Source organism: Callithrix jacchus, chromosome 11 (assembly GCF_049354715.1).
Source record: "Callithrix jacchus isolate 240 chromosome 11, calJac240_pri, whole genome shotgun sequence".
NCBI lineage: Eukaryota > Metazoa > Chordata > Mammalia > Primates > Cebidae > Callithrix > Callithrix jacchus.
In genome coordinates, this window is record NC_133512.1 from 50645054 (window position 1) to 50662190 (window position 17137).

General features: G+C 37.1%; 1 protein-coding gene across 6 annotated transcripts in view; it reads right to left on the bottom strand.

The window, feature by feature from the left end:
• Positions 1 to 4444: 4444 nt before the first annotated feature.
• Positions 4445 to 17137, bottom strand: part of GLCCI1 (glucocorticoid induced 1) — a 145664-nt gene continuing 132971 nt past the window's right edge. For 4 of the 6 annotated variants that reach the window (XM_054237268.2, XM_054237267.2, XM_035254912.3 and 1 more), the window contains 2 exons: positions 8499 to 8619; positions 4445 to 7313 (listed from right to left, as the gene is read on the bottom strand). In XM_054237268.2, coding sequence (XP_054093243.1) covers positions 6968 to 7313; positions 8499 to 8619 — 467 coding nt within the window. In that variant the 3' untranslated portion in view covers positions 4445 to 6967. The remainder of the gene's footprint in view (positions 7314 to 8498; positions 8620 to 17137) is intronic. The other 2 variants (XM_054237271.2, XM_054237270.2) reach the window with 1 other exon arrangement.

Genomic DNA, 17137 nt, shown 5'->3' on the forward strand with positions numbered 1-17137 from the left:
TCTCTGAGCAGATGTCCAACTTCTTGATTCCCAGCGCCAGAATCTGAGCAACCCAGTGTGCCGTCTAAAACAGCGGCATTGAGATTTCTGCACAGGAATCTCCGGTCTGGCTTCACTCTTGAGTCCTTTCTTCAATCAGCTGAATGGGTGACTCTGCCTTCCCGGAGCTCCAAACGTCGACCAGAAGGGGACCCAGTCCCGTTTACTCTGCACCGAGAACCACCACGCTAGCCACAAGAGTTGCGCTGGTGACCCATGGGGCTCCTCCACTGGGAATCTGGTCCGTGAGCAACAAAAGTTCATCTGAAAGTGTGGCATCCTCTAGTTCTCTGCACTTTCACTGGGAGCTACAATCCTGAGCTGCTAGTAATCAGCCATCTTGGATCTCTCATTTGTTTTTTGAGATGGAGTTTCACTCTCTCACTCAGGCTTGAGTGCAACCCCCACCTCCCACATTCAAGCAGTTCTCCTGCCTCAGCCTCCCAAGTAGCTGGGATTACAGATGCTCATCATCACGCCTGGTTATTTTTGTATTTATAGTAGATATGGGATTTCACCAGACTGATCTCGAACTCCTGACCTCAAGTGATTTGTTCGGCTTGGCCTCCCAGAATGCTGGGATTATAGGCATGAGTCACCAGCCAAATTATTGTTTTAATTTGCATTGCTTTGATTACTAGTGAGGTTAAACATTAATTTCCCTTTGAATTTTACCTTTTCTTTTATATTAGTAATACATAAAGCAGTCAGCTAAGTTATATTCACTTTCTGTTACAAATTGGATGATGAATGGATGGGTAGAAGGTAGAACCAGCAAAGTGAACCGGGCTGCCTACAGATCTGTAGAATGGTCATGTTGTCTTTTACCAAACATTACAAAAAGAATACATGCTCATTTTAAGAAGAAAAAATCAAATATTTCAAAAGGGTATATGAATATTATGAAAGTTTACCTCAACACTCTCCTTCCCTCACACACCAGTTTCTATTCCCTGATTTCACATTCTTTAGCCTTCACCCACTACCTCCTTACTGTCTTCACAGGACCTGCTGCACTGGTCATGGATTTAGGGGAGCGATCAGGAGAAAAGGGTTAGGGATTTGAAAAGGCATAGCTTCTTCATACGAAGCTCACAGGGCTTTCTGCAGGGTGGTCATTGGGAAGGGAAGCAGGAGAGAGAGACCACACCAGGTGTTTGTCTGCAATCAAATAGGCAGGGGAACAGAGTCAGCTAAGATTACCCTGTCTGCCTCAGTTCCGGTCCGTATGAAAAATGGTAGGCTGTTTATTGTAGCACAAGAGCAGTGTCCTTTGTTAAGTCCTGTCCCTTGAGTGTAACCTGTTTCCTTTACAAAGTGGAAAAGAAAACCTAAGAAAAGGTTGCCTTTCCAGCATGAACCCTTCTCCTCACTTGGGAGGTCCTTGTGGAGCCCTGCATCCACCTTTATCCATCTTGCTTCCAGAGAGTGGTTTGAAATAACATCCATAGCCTGTAGAGTCATGCCCAGTTCTGACTAAAGTAATGTCATCAAAGTCATGCTTGAAGCAGATGCCAAGACTTGAGTAGAATTTGTGGTGTGTGAAAGGGGACCTACTCCTTGTTATCAGGAAATCTTTTGGAGGAAAAATGATCTAATTGTCCAAATTCTTAGTGTTAACAAAATGGCTGTTAGGAAGGAGAGAGCCCATCACCAAACTGATCTAAAGCCTTTGGGGGAAAATTATTTTTACTCTCCTCTTTGAGAAATGCAAATGAAATGGGACAGGTCATTTTAGAACCAGTGGGTCACCAGCCTCCTATTAACTAAAAGAAACAAAGACATATGAGGTGGAAATATTCCTCATATTCTGGAGAAATTCTGCCTTTTATTCTTTTCAGCTTTTAAAACTGATCACCTATCCTGCTCCTTCTTGCATCGTTTTCTATAGGAAATCCTTTCTAACACACAAGCTGTTCAAAAAACAAAATTTTATTTGAAGCAGCTTTGTCTTAGACCTAGTCCAAAAGAGCTTCTTCAAGCAGAGTCCATCCCAAAGCAGGTCTAGGCTTCATTTTCTAGACCCAGAGGACAGAATTATACAAAGCTCTAGGTGATGGTGGAAATAATGGGATGTGTATGGGGGAAAGAGAGGGCTGTTGTATTCGTTCTCTAACACTATGTAACAAATTACCCCAAAACTTGTCACCTTAAAATAATAAAAATTTATTATTTGACAGTTTCTGAGAGTCAGGAATCCAGGGGCAGTTTAGCTGGGTGGTTTCTGGCTCAACCACTGTGAGGTTGTAGTCATCTCAAGGTTTGGCTGGAGCGGAAGGATCTGTTTCCATGTGGTTTTTAGCAAGAGGTCAGGGGCCTCCATGACCTCACCATAAGGCCCCTCCATAAACGTTCTCAGTATCCTCCTAATATGGCTTTCCACAAAGTGATCCAACAGAGTAAGCACCAAGACAAAGCTAGTCTTTTTATAACCTGTTCTTAGAAGTGACTTCCCATCATTTCTGCCATATTCTGTTCTCAAGAAGCAAGTCTAGCCCACACTTCAGGAAAGGAAAAATAAGTTCTACCTCTTGGAGGAGTATAAAAGAATTTATGAACAAATTTTTAAAACAACTGCTATATATGATCCGAGTTACCTGAACCTGGTCTTTAGTCTGCTCTTTGGTGTACAGCAGAGGTCAGCAAAGAACCAGAGAGTAAATATTGTAGGCATTGTGGATCAGACTCTCTATTCCAACTATTTAGCAATGCCATTATATTGCACAATAGATACAGGCAATCCATCAGTAAATGAGTGTGGCTTTGTTAGTTAAAGGAACATTTTATTTACACAAACAGGCAGCAGACTGGAGTTGGCCCAGGAGCAGTAGTATGGCCCTGGATAGCTATAGAAGTTACTGGAAGTGGAGCATATGCAGTGACCGATTCCTTGCTATCCTCATCTTCACAGAAATTCATCTAAGATGTTATGGTTCTCTGATCTGCTGCCATCATGTCTCTGCACCTCAAAATTTAGTGGTAAGATAACAGGAAGACAGTAAAGCAAATCTCAGGGATTTAGGTGGAGAAAACCTCAGCACATAGACAATAAGAATATAAGGAGAGCTGACTTGGTCCAACAAGGGTAAGACAGTGTCTTTATTCCATTGAATCACTAAGATTGAGATAAGGCAAGAAGTCTGAGAGGAAATGTTCTCTAAACAATTGGAACTGTGGGTCTAGGCTACAGCAGTGGGATTCTGAATCAATGGGTGAGTTAGGGGATCCGTTTTCATAAGGCTCCTACAGCTCCAAAAGATCCATGAGTTCACCAAAAGAGTGAATGTACAGGAGGAAATTGAGACTTGTGCATATCAGAGAGGGGGTAGATGGTAGAAGCTTCCCAGAGAGAGGAAGGGAAATATATATGGGACATTGAAACTTCAGAGCAAGATGTCACCTTACACTGTGGGATGGGGGATGAGGGATGGCAGTAACCCCTCAGTTTGCAATATTCACAAACTTCAAGTGATTATTTTTAGTTAGCATAGGGTTACAACATGTAAGTTCTTAGGCCTAATCTCCTCCTCCTTGTTCCTGAGGTTTGATTTAAAAAATACTGTATTAACTTGTTTCTCAGGGCTGTTTTTATTACTTACTATATGATCAAGTCAATGGGGCTAGGAATTCTACTTTCCTTCACATGAATTCACTTGCAGTGGAAATTTAAAATCATATAAGGTAGATAATTTCCTGCCTAAATAACATATTATTCTCAAATACATAGCTGACCTAGCTGACCCATCCCACCATTTAAAAGTTATGCTTTACTTTTCTCAGCCAAAACCACAGCTACTGTCACTTTTAAGTTCGATTTAAAGACCAAATCTTATCTCTTTGATGAGATATGCTTTGGAAGTGAACAACACTCTGCTGATAAACAATTTCTCACAGTGGTTTGATCGCTTTCACGCTACCATATGGCCCACCAGACACTATCCACGTCTGGATAACTGGGCACTCCCTTTGTTTTGTAAAGCTTTTCTCCCTCTTGTTCTGAATCTAAACAAAGAAGTAAAAACTTGTATTGCTGAAGCTTTGTTTGCAAGAAATGTGTAACTTCCTTTGAAATGATTTCATTGAATTTAAACTTACTCATATAAATTCTGAGGTATAAAGTAACATGGGAACAATGATCTCTATTTAATGTGATCATACCTGGGAACAATACAAAGACTTAGAACTTATGACCTCTAGATTCTTGCCTTGTGATGGAGTGTGTGTAAGTTAAATGTCAGGAGGAAGCCAAGTTGTAGAAATCTGATCCAGTTAGACACCCCACAGCTCCAGAGATGCAGGTCAGGAACTCAGTGAGTACCAAAAACTGCCATTACCCCGAGCTGAATTTATCTCTGTCGGGTAATGAACCAACAACGTCAGTCTTTCCAAAAATATATGTGAACTATTCCAGTTTTACTAATAACTTTATTTAAATAAGACACAGGAACTTCTATACTGAAAAAATACAAAACAAAAGCCACACATTTCCTTGTGTAAAGCCATATTGTATGGTAACTCAAATACTGTTCAGCGCAGTGGCTAGAATTAAACAGTACAATTATATACAAAATTTAAGCAATTTCTGACAAATTTCTACAGCTGGATGTAGGATACATTTGAGCTCAACAACTTCTGGGAAATTTACATGGCAAAGCATAAGCTTTAACACATTTGGTTCAAAACTTTAATATATGCTAAGAACAAATGTACAACACAATATTTAGTATCTCATGAGAAAATAAAAGCACGTCACTATAAATATCGTACATCAGATTTAATCACCAAAAAAGCATATTCAGTCCATTTTTCTGAAATTGATATTGATACTATTGCATTTTATTTGGACAAAAGCAGAGCATAAGATCAACATATTATGTAATGCTAAACCAGATATCAGAAGTTAAATGGAGCTCATATTTATCTTACGGAACTAGTAATTTTCTCCCTTTAACCATGATCTACAAAATATAATATTTTCATGAAGGCCTGAGATTATTAGGGTTAAAGGTATCTGCTGCTGAAAAGATTGTTTTAAAAGGTTCCCCTGTGAAAATGGCAAAAGTAAACTGAGTCCTTTTTCCCATGACAGTCTCCTACTATATAACACTGACTAATTTAAAGGAGCCAGAATGCATGTTCAGGAGAAAATATTACGGCAAACTTTGGTGGAAAGACGAGAATTGGGATTATGACAAAATAATACACATACACACACACAAACATATACATATATATATCATTTGTTTAAAAAAAATCAATGGTGTTGCTTTCTTCTCTATCGCCTCATCCTTCTTCAACCTTCTTAAAAAAATGAACAAAACAGAGAAAAACCCAGGAATGAATGAAGGGAACTGAAACGTTCCTTTAACTGTAGGCACCTTGTTCCCCTAATTCTTAAGAAAATTGTGCCATGCACCTTAGGTGCAGATGAAACAACTCTAAGTGTTACTGAACTGAAAGCAGTGGAATACAAATACAAAATCTTCACTTTGCTTTTGGATACTCTGTACTGACGAAACGATGAAAGTAAGGCTCTCCTGCTGCCCAGTCAGGAATACCTAGCACTCTCTTCACACTTGGTGAAGAACTTATGTCAAAAGTTTGCAAGTTTAAGGATATTTTCTTGAGTTTATGCTCTACTTCAAACATCGCAAATTTCAAAACTATTCATGATTGTGTATTACGAGAGGCTTAAATGAGATAGCTTCAAACTAGTGCTCTTGTAAGTTACCAAAAAGCCTGCTTATTTATGTTGCATCAATTCTGAGACCCAAGTATTCTATGCAAATGCAGGTCATGCACCTAAACTGGAAAACAATAACCAAAAGTATGTCAGTTTTCACCTGCAGAATAAAGAATTTCCAAGAGAGAAACTAAACATAAATACATCTTTAGATTAAATGGTAACAGTTATGACCCTGATGGCCAACATAAAAAAGTCTCAACCATCCCTTCAAACACTTTACTTGCTTTGAAATTAAATCTAGACATTCTTGTCTTTAAATTTCATCACACACAATGTGGAATGTTTAGGTACAGTCTAGTACTGAACACTTTATTTGCAACATTATAACAGTCCTTTACTGAGCAACACCTGAACTTTTAAAAAAAGCCACATGTACACATGTTGAAACAGTGAATCCAACAGTTGTTTTACTTGTAACCACATGACAAAGTGATGTCAAACACCACAGATTTGCTGGTTCTCCTCATGTTCACCCATGTCCAGGATTATCATTCTCCTAGGATTGAATGCACTTCTTATTCTAAGAATATGGAATGTAATGAGGAAAGGGAAATGCATAAAATGAGGAAAGGCAAAAGAGTGATGTTCCCTCTTTAGCTTTTTAGCTGTGAAATGTTTAATATCCCAATATGATATACATTCCAAGTTACCTGAGTTTAGACTTCAACTGAAGTACCTGAAGCTAGGCCATAGGGTGGGCACTGTGCAACTGTTGTGGCCATTTTTTTTTTTTTTTTTTGCATTGTATGTATTACAGAAGTTAGAAACAAACACCTGGGTCAATTGTAAACATAATCCTGAAGTACAGTATTTTCCATAGGACAAAACACAGCAAGACATTTTCTATTTAGACAGGCAACTTTTTGATATAGAGCTTATTTATACTGAAGAATCTGGAACAAAACACAGGACAAAGTACTAATCTCAAACATACTATGAAATGCATAGTCTCCACTTAAAATGCTGAATGACACACAAGTTTTGCAAGCATTACTGCTTTCCACAAAAACTGCTGAACAGGAGTTCCATCCCTGCCAAGATCAGTGTTGAGATATTTTATGATGCTGATAAGTATTGGTGGTGGTGGTGGTGGTTCAGAAAGTTTGTCACTCCATGCAGATAGATGTCTGAAATCTTGTTCCTAATCCATGGAAGGTAGGGTGGAGGCCAGCTCCCCCTTTTTTAGATGATCACATAGTTCTGGGCAGAGATGTGGTCCTCACCCTGCAGTTCCTGCAGGAGTTGCTGCTGCTGGGATGGCTGCTGGGCAGAGGCCTCCGTGGAGGCCGCTGTGCTGGTGTCATCAGAAAGAGACGTAAAGGAAACCCGGGATGAGAGCTGCTCTACGGTCAGAGTTGCCAATGCTGAGCTCTGGCCAGAGTTAGGAGAGTTCTTGAGCATAAGGTCGGAAGCCGGTAAGAGAGGGCCTAGAAGTTTTACAGGACAGAAAGCTGACCCGGTTGGGATGAAATTAACCTTGTTTTTGTCAGGACATGAAAAGAGAGGGGCCGAGATAGGCTGACGAGACCTAAAACCATAAAACAAAATTAGATTTATAATCACTAACACAGAAAAAGTTAAGCATTTTCCGAATTAACTGGAGTATTCTAAAACAGCTAAAATGTGAATGGCAGGGGATGGGTTAAGTGTGTACAGAGGGATAAACATCTTCCATAGCACAAGTCAGCTGGCAGACTATTCAAGCACACAGCACTGAAGTGGTATCTGAGACAAAAGGATTTTCAAAAGAACCAGAAAGACAAATATTTTAGAGATCATTAGTTTTTAATCATTTGGAAAGGTGGAGAAATCTGCTACATTATAATTGAAGATTGTGCAAAGTTAGAATGACCTTTTCTGTTAAGAAAAAGTATATTGGAGGTGGGGGGCATTAGTCCATCATGTATTTAGTTTTAAATACTCCTTCCTTTTTTCTCTCTAGATATACTTCCATTAGCACAGATGGGGGATGGAGTAGGAAGCGGGGAGAGTTTCAGTGGTCTCTCAAAAAGCCAGTCAGTTCAACAGAGCTTGGGTCCACAAGCCCTTCCTCTCCTCCTATTCCCAAGAGCTAAGCCATCAGCTCCTGTAAGATGGAACCTTCTAGGTTGCAAGAGTACAGCACCCTCCACTAGGCACCTGCACTAGAACAAAGGCATGAGTGCATCCAAGAACCACATAGTCTTCTTTTGAGCTACTCTGCACGGTGTTTGCAGCATGAACCTCTTTTTCTAGTTTCACTTCTAACTCACACATATTAAAATTTCATTAAGAAAACAAACCTCTTGTGAACAGAAAGTCTGAATATCAGCAAGCTTGATGTGGCTATAGGGAAGGAGGCTAATCTTCTGGCTTGTAGAGTACACTGTCTTTAAGCTAGTCACCCATGGACACTGACTTTGCTCCTAACATCTCTTTGTTAGTCATCTAACTTAAGAGTTCTTGAAATGACAATTCTTAATGATTAAAAATAGATCTTTCAGGTAATAAGTTTCCAAGTTTCTTTGTATTGGCTTACACATTTCGAGCATACAGACTCCAATTCTCCTTCAATAAGATCTCTCTTGCCTATTCAATTCTCTTTACATTATTTGCTGTTGAAACACATTATCAGCTGGATAGAGTAGTTGATTCATATGTAATCAACTGGTCTTAGTAAAAAGCTTTACAGCTTTGCAGACAGATCCCAGCTGACAGAAAAGACATTACTTACGCCATTTCCTCAAAGACCTTCACTCGCTCACATCCCTCTGGGGGCTCCCGTTTGAACATGTAGCTGTTGTTTGGTTTGGGAGATGAAGCATACTTGGGTAACGGTGAGCTACTCCCACTGTCTGTAAATTTAAAGCAGTTATATTAACTAGTGATTGAAAGCTCTATTAAATTAAATTTGATTTCCAAACAGCCTTTTGCACAATTTATCCACTACTGCCCCTATGCTTTGACCACAGTCTCCTTTATTGCAAAGCTATTTCTTACACCTTGCATAGTACATTCTTCTAAATAAAAACTTCAGTGCAACAGTAATCTGCCATACCAGAGAACATAAAAAGAAGGACATTTTGGTCCAGAAAACTGCATTTTGAATAAAACAGAGCTGCCATCCTGAAAACAAATATGTTATTTATTATGTATTTCAAGAATGCAAATGATGGGCCAATGTGCTTAAGTCATACAGAAGAATAAAACAGATTACAATGATACAGGTTCTCTATGTGCCTTCTCACTGTAAAACCGACTTAATGAAAATGAATAATATTCACTACAAAAGTTCTTAGCAGAAATGTTATTTTTGCTAAATATCATGAATAACATGTAGGGGAAAAAAACAACTTTATAAAATGTCTTTCTATCTGCCCAGCATAAGAAACATAATTTGCTCAGAATTTTACCTTTAAAATTTTAATAATAAAAGGACTTTTTCAGCAGAGTTTGTATTTTTGCTACTAGAAGACATGAGACATCTCCAAACATCTCTACCTAACATGTTTTCCTCATATTTTTGGCCAAAAAGAAAATGGTCTATTCATGAAAAGCCGTAAAACCTACATGCAATTTCTCCCTTTCCTACCTGGCAAGAGATGTTGGAAATTCAAATCCACTAAAATGTGTCATTATCTCTGTGAGATGCCAAGTTGTAAAGTCAGTAACATGTTTGTATACAGTAGTCCTATTTAAACAAATTCTGACTTAATACAAACCAATCCCCACTGCTAAAATACTAAGCACATAATCGACTGAAATGTATTATTTTCTTCTATTTGAAAGACTGAACTAGTATCATAATTATATTTATCATAATTTTGGTAAGTTGCTTTAGTTTAGAATACAGAGCACAGTCCAATACTCAGAAATTGAGTAATAAGAATGTTTTATCATCATTAATGAAGTTATAATACATGCTTAGGAAGAAGCCCCTTGATGTATACTAATACTTGTTAGTCTTGTGAATGCAGATCTATGCTTGTATTTGAACATGGCTATACCTCTGGCTGGGAAACCACTGTCTGGAAAATAAAAAGGTTACATTATTGGGAAAGCTAGAAAAATCACATAGTTTCTCTATCATTATTATGTATGTCCCTACAGAGCAGGCACCAAATAGCCTCTTGGAAAAAAATTAAGTCTTAGAATGAAGTTTGGTTTCTTCCTATACCATTCAGATTTGAGGATTTTCTTAAGTTTAATACTTATCTTGTATCTTGCATAAACAAATGGGAGGAAGCAGGAGAAATAGGATTGTATCTCTTAGGTTGATAAAAAGCATAATTAGCCTGATTGGAGGTCTGAATTTGCTGCCGTATTTGAGCTAGACTACTAGACTAGACAAGACTGGTTCATGATAAAAACAAACCACCTGATGAGAATAAGGCCTCAAATTTGGTGTAATATAAAAAATATAGCTTGACCTTACCTTATTATGCAAACAGCAACAAGCCAGGCAAAGGAAATATGAGATCAAGAATACAAGTAAGTAGAAAGGATGGAAACCCATTCTTCATGATGTGCTTATTTCACACTACATACTATCAAAACATCTCATGTACCCCATAATATATATACCTACTATGTATCCACAGAAATTTAAAACATACAAGTAGATGTGGCATGAGATGACTTCGTGGAAATTACTGCTGAGTGTTACTTAGCCTACATGGCACAAGCAGCATCAGCCTCAAACCATGGGCTTGATGCCATCAGTAGTCATGTCAGTAGTTAAGGATGTGCCCTACTATAATGTAAGAAAAGTCATCTTGGCCACAGTTATTGTCTTCTGTGTTCTTTTTCTTACTACAACATCAGGCCTACCACATTATTTCTCTCACTATTTTATTGGTGGTTTCAAAGGCTAGATGTGAGCTGGCTAATCTAGCTGCAAAACTGATTATCTTCCTATTAACAATTTAGAATGAAGTAATTTTTCTTCTTAAAATATTTCTAATTTCAGACACGGTAAGTGTATTTTTTAACAGAATTTTACCCTTTTAAACATTACTGTTCTGCTTTTTTGGGGGGGGTGTTACTAATGTTAAGTAAACACATATACTGCTATCCCAGACTGACAGTATTCAGTGTTATTTTTCTGCCTTTTCAATAAAAAGTATTTGTTTTTTTTGTTGAATATATATTTATATTTAATGTTAGGTGGTCTGGAAAGGCAAAGCTTAAAATAAAAAAATTTTGAGACTACTAACAAATACTTGCTGAATCTGGAGTTTTTCTTCAGGTAGGTATACAATCTGAGAGACTATAAAGAGGGGCCAGGGAATGGAGACACCTAGTCTGCGGTTTTAAAAGCTCTTATTGTATAGCTCTATGTTACCTGGAATACAACCACCTTTCTGGATTTCTATATAATTAAAGGAACTGCCACTCATGACCTCTAAAATTCTGTGATTTTTCTTTAATAGTTCTAATATACAAAGAAGGTGTATTTTGCAGCAGGGCTTGGTGGCTTACGCCTATAATCCCAGTACTTTGGGAGGCTGAGGAGAGCGGATCATGAGGTCAGGAGTTTGATGCCAGCCTGGCCAATATGGTGAAACCCAGTCTCTACTAAAAATAAAAAAATTAACCAGGCATGGTGGCATGCGCCTGTAATCCCAGCTACTTGGGAGGCTGAGGCAGAAAAATCACTTGAACCCAGGAGGCAGAGATTGCAGTGAGCCAAGATAACACCACTGCACTCCAGCCTGGGTAACAGAGCAAGGTTCCATGTAAAAAAAAAAAAAAAAAAAAAGACCTATTTTGCATATATATTTTTTCTTGCCTTACAAAGTGGGTAAAAACAACACATACTGGCTGGGTGTGGTGGCTCACACTTGTAATCCCAGCACTTCAGGAGGCCAAGGTGGGCGGATAACGAAGTCAGGAGTTTGAGACCAGCCTGTCCAATATGGTGAAACACTGTTTCTACTAAAAAATACAAAAATTAGCTTAGTGTGGTGGCACATGCCTGTAGTCCCAGCTACTCAGGAGGCTGAAATAGGAGAATCACCTGAACCCAGGAGGCGGAAGTTGCAGTGAGCCAAGATCATGCCATGGCACTCCAGCCTGGGTCAGAGAGTGAGACTCGGTCTGAAAACCAAAACAACCCTCCCACCCCCACCTCCCCGCAAAAAAAACCTGTCACATATGGCCAACCTATGCTACTCATTCCAGACTTGAATGTATAAAATGTTACTATTCATTTAAAACTCTGTGTTGAATTTAATAGCCACATTTCAATACAGAATATTATAAACATAAATATGCCTGCTCAGGAGATTCAAGATAAGAAGTCTCATGGTAATCTTAATTCAATCTCTTTTGTTTACTAGTATAGCAAGTTTTCTCATTCTGTTATCCCAGATATTAATACGGAATCATAACTAGAAATACATTTGAGATTAGGTTAAATGTTACTTTATGACTTTTAACATCAAAGCCAATGTCAATTAATAAAATTAAATGCACTGAATTCTTTACGTATCTTTCTATATTTGCAAGTCTCATTTACATATATTTATAACAGAATCACTCAACTCTGAAAATCAAGAATATGAAAAAATGTGATTGCTATTTTATCATATTAGATTATACATATGCATTTGTACCATATTTACCATTAAAATACAATTAGCTTGTCAAATACTTTTAAACATATAATGAATTAAAGCTTGGAAAAATTAGAGAACTTATTAAAGTTTCAAATTTCATATAGAAACAATATTCATTAAACTACATGTACTTGTATAGCTTGAGTTTTCTCAATTTCTCCTTATAAATGACCTTTATTATATCTGGTATATTATAGTGTGTGGCCCACAGTTCTTGTATAAAAAAATTATACATTTGATCGCACAACTGCACTCCGGCATGGTGACAGAATTGAGACCCTGTCTCGAAAGGAAAAAAAATATTGCATATATAAAGGTTGATTCATTTATGCAGGCAGTATGTAAAATCTCTGCCATGGTTCTACTCTAGCCCTAAGTCTATACATGTGCTTTATCTCTATCAGATTACTTTATCAAACTAAGTAAAATTAATTCTAAAACAAGCAATAATAGAATAGTGGTTCTTAACCAGAGTTTCTTTCACATTAGGATCATCAGAAGATGTTTTAAAAGATAAATCCCTAGACCTCATTACTCAAAGACTCTGATTTAATTAGTCTGAGGAGAAGCCAAGCATTGCCTTGGGGTGGGGAGGTAGGGGTAAAGCTCCCAAATGCACCTGAATTGCCACTCATGAACTCTAAAAATCTGTGTTATTTCTTTAATAGTTCTAACATACAAAGAAGACATATTTTGTGGCCAGGTGTGGTGACTCACAGCCATATTCGAGAATCAATTATGAAAAGGTTAAGAACACTGGTCTGGAGTGAGGACACCTGACTTCTTCCTAGACCTAACTGCATGGCATAGGGTAAGTCTGATCCCTCTGTTTTTTGATCTATAAAACAGAAAATACCACTGATATGATAGCTGTGAAAAATGTATGTAAAAGAATTAGGATAAGGGCTCGGTGAGGTGGCTCACACCTGTAAGCCCAGCATTTATGGAGGCTGAGGTGGGAGGATCACTTGAGGCCAGGAGTTCAAGACCACCTGGCCAACATGGTGAAACCCTCTCCACAAAAACAAAAAACAAACAAACAAAAAACCCAAAACAAACAAACAAAAAGGATTAGGATAGTGCCTCAAACACAGTAAGCTCTGAATATTATCATAGTGAAACATAACATCATTTCTAATTTGAAAATTAAAAATGATGAACCATTAAAAAAATTACATGCCTATTCTGCTCCCTCTTGACATAAGAGAGTAAAGGAAATGTTTTTAATAGATTTGTGCACTCTAACTCTGCTCAGGTACATACAGATAAAATTTTGTTTCTGAGAAGCAGAGTAATATCTGGATTACTAGGTTGTCCAGGTTTATCACTGCCTGGCATGAACTCTGCCAGTTCATGATGGCATCCTTTAGTGTCAAGAAATATCCTGAAATTAAAATAAATGCTTAAATCATGCAGATTCTATAGGCTACTATGCAAAGAAAATACTTTTATAGTATATGCAGCAATAACCAGTAGAATGTAATTCTTACTCTGGTAACTGACTAGGAAAGTGAGTACACTGTTCAACCAACACTCTACTCAATGACATAATGAAGCATAAAGTTAGCCAACAGAGTTAAATTAGAAACATGATTGACTAAACAGTACTTAAACAGAATTACTACTCTAGTGTTAAAATATACTTATTTTGCTTCAGGAAATGAAATGATCAACTATAATGTATAATGGGGTTTGAAGGCCTAATGAAATCAGGAAATGCGCACAACTGTATATCATTTCTGGGCAATAAACTTTAAGAATCAGGTTGTATTACCAATTGTATTAAAAGCCTTCATTTTTCACTTAACTCCAAGACCAACTTGGGAACTTACAAGTAAGGAGAACATTTGGCTTTTACAAAGAGCCTCGAAGGTTTTTCTAAAATTCGAAGTTAACACCTTGTGAGAATGCTAAAGAATTTTAATGAACCAAGACATCAGATATATATAAGATCTCCTTTAGATCAGCATTCAGCAAAGAATAGAGGGGAAAAATGACATCAGAACCTTCTGTTACTTATATTTATAAACTTAGTTTCTAATCTGATTTTGTTTAATAATTGGGACTCAACTTACATTCCAAGGCCCATTAATTAAATATTTATCATATGTAGGAGGTATTTTATATTTTGTAATCACTTCTCATTCCATAAGTATTAATTAAATTGATACCAACTTACAAATTGAGCAAAAATACTCTTTCGTTTTTGTGTACTCAAAATAAGTACAGTGCTTCTTCCACAATATAATCTTGATATGCAAAACAACAGTCCTAATCATTATTGTTGATATGCTAACTACTCACTCTGAATCTGATATGACAGTTAAAATTGAAAATCATCCTTAAACCAATTTGTAGACTAAAATAATTCTTATAAATCATAATGGTAAAACTAAAAATAAACTGGATTACACAAAATATTTTGTATCTTGTAAAGTACAAAAATAAGTATCTCAAGAAAATCACAATACAATCTTAATTTTTATATAGTCACGTTTATTAAATGGCAAAATTTCCAGGAACACCAGTTTTGTTTTTTTTTTAAACTGGTAACAAATTGTTCATGTTAAACTGCTCCTAAGGTATCCTACAACTGTGATTTCCCGATAAGGGAGGCATGAAACAATCTGCTGACATGTGGGTGGAAAAAATCAGCACATTATACATATTTACTTTTTATCTTTAAAAACAAGTAATCTTTAACATTTAGGGGAAAAAGAACATCTGAACTTCTAATAAAAGTTTCACTACAATTTTAAACATTCAGTTAAATATTTACTGAGCATTTATTTACAATGTTCAAAAGATAAGGCAAAGCAAAATGCTGTCAATGTTGTCAGTGTAACATTAGATAAAATTTACTATTTCCTCTTTTTAAAAAATTTCTTGCTAAAGGGAAATGGTATTATAATGTCTTTAGGCAGAAACCAACATCTTAAACTTATCATTATAGTCACTGTAAAGTCTATTACATCTCCAGTATTCACTACCTTACTAATGATGGTAATCATTTCCACATTTCCCATGCTGGAACTTCATAACTTTGCTATTATCCTGATCTCTTTCTCCTCCCTCACCTCATACATCTAATCGGCCACCAAATGCTGTTGACTCTTCTTCAGCCCCTTTCCTCCAGTTCCTCTGACCTTGCTATGCCTCCTCATCTTTGCCCTACACCTGTGGTCTCCCAATTAAGGGGTGTGAAACAATCTGCTGACATGTAGGGAAAAAACATAACAGCAATTAAATACATTTATTTTTAAATTTATACGTATTTACTTTTTATCTTTAAAAACAAATAAACTTTAACAGTTATTTAGTTTGTAGAATGAATAATATACATTTATCACCTAGAAATATATAAACTTATATTAGGGGTACAGATTCAAAATTGCTGACAAGGGTGTGGAATAAGTAAAGTTTGAAAACCACAAGATTAGACTGTTAGCATGGCTACTTATCTTGTCCTCCTCCTGTCTCTACTTCTGTGTCTACCTGAGTTATAGTTTTTAACTGTTAAACTGGCCATATCCTTTAGCAGATAAAAGATCTTTCCTTGGCTTTTCCTTTCTCTTAGCAAGGCTTACAAAGGCCCTCATGAAAGAGTGGACTTTCTAACTCTCCAGTCTCACTTGTTTTCTACTCTCCACCATTCACCCCTATGCCCCAACCATACAATTTCTTACTGTTCTTACACACCAGGCCCTTTCACAGCTGAATGCCCATATAAAAACTATTCCTTCTGCAAAGGCAGCAAGATGTAGTGTCAAGTTCCTACAGAAGATCTTTGTTGGCATGTAGACACCATGGAAGTTAGCATAATTACTTACTTTCTCTAAGCCTCAGATTCTGGGTCCTTTAAATAATGACAATGTCACCTACCCATAGGACTGTGGTAATATTACAGGAAATAATAAAAATAAAATCACCTGAACACATTTTATCATAACAATTCTATGAGGCAGCTATCGCCAACTTATAGGTGAGGAAATTGAGATAGAGATAGATTGAGTAACTTGTTCAAGGGCACACAATTAATAAGTGGCAGAGCAGGGATTCAACCTGGCTGCCCCAGAGTCAAGGTTCATTATTGTTATGCTATCCATCTCACTTAGTTTGGATCTAGCTCAACTCAAGTGTCTTCATTACAGATATGAGGTGACTAGATGATCAAGTTCCTTCTAATCTAACATTCTGTTTCCAATTAAAGGCTGATAGTTCAGGCAAGAGCTTCATTGGGTCTGCCTTCTGTCAGTGTCACAAGGAGACAGTGTAAGGAGTGGTCCCTATGAGTTGAAACTTTTTCTTAGAGGAACACAAAAGATAACGGAGGGAAAATCTAACAGATTCCCTTTTCCTTGAACCTAGTTGACACCCTGTTATTTTCAACCCAGTTATTATCAGAGTTTGCTGGTTACCTGCATGACCAACAGCAAGAAGGGGAAGATGAGAGAGTTTTAGCAGTTACCTCCTTTCCCCTTATTTCAATGGCAAATTTGAACTCCATGGCCTCTTTCCCACCAAAAGCCTATCACTAGGTTTCGCATAATCTTTTATGCTAACTTAATTATGCTTGGTTTTCATTTTTATGAGGAGTATCACACACTCTTGATGAACATTAAAAGCCTAACATAAAATTTAACAATTCAAAGAAAAAAACACATTTTCAACATAGCTATAAAAATATATCCTTTAAAAAATGGACACACCATGAAGAAATGTCTTAATACTCAAACAAATCTCCATTAAGCAC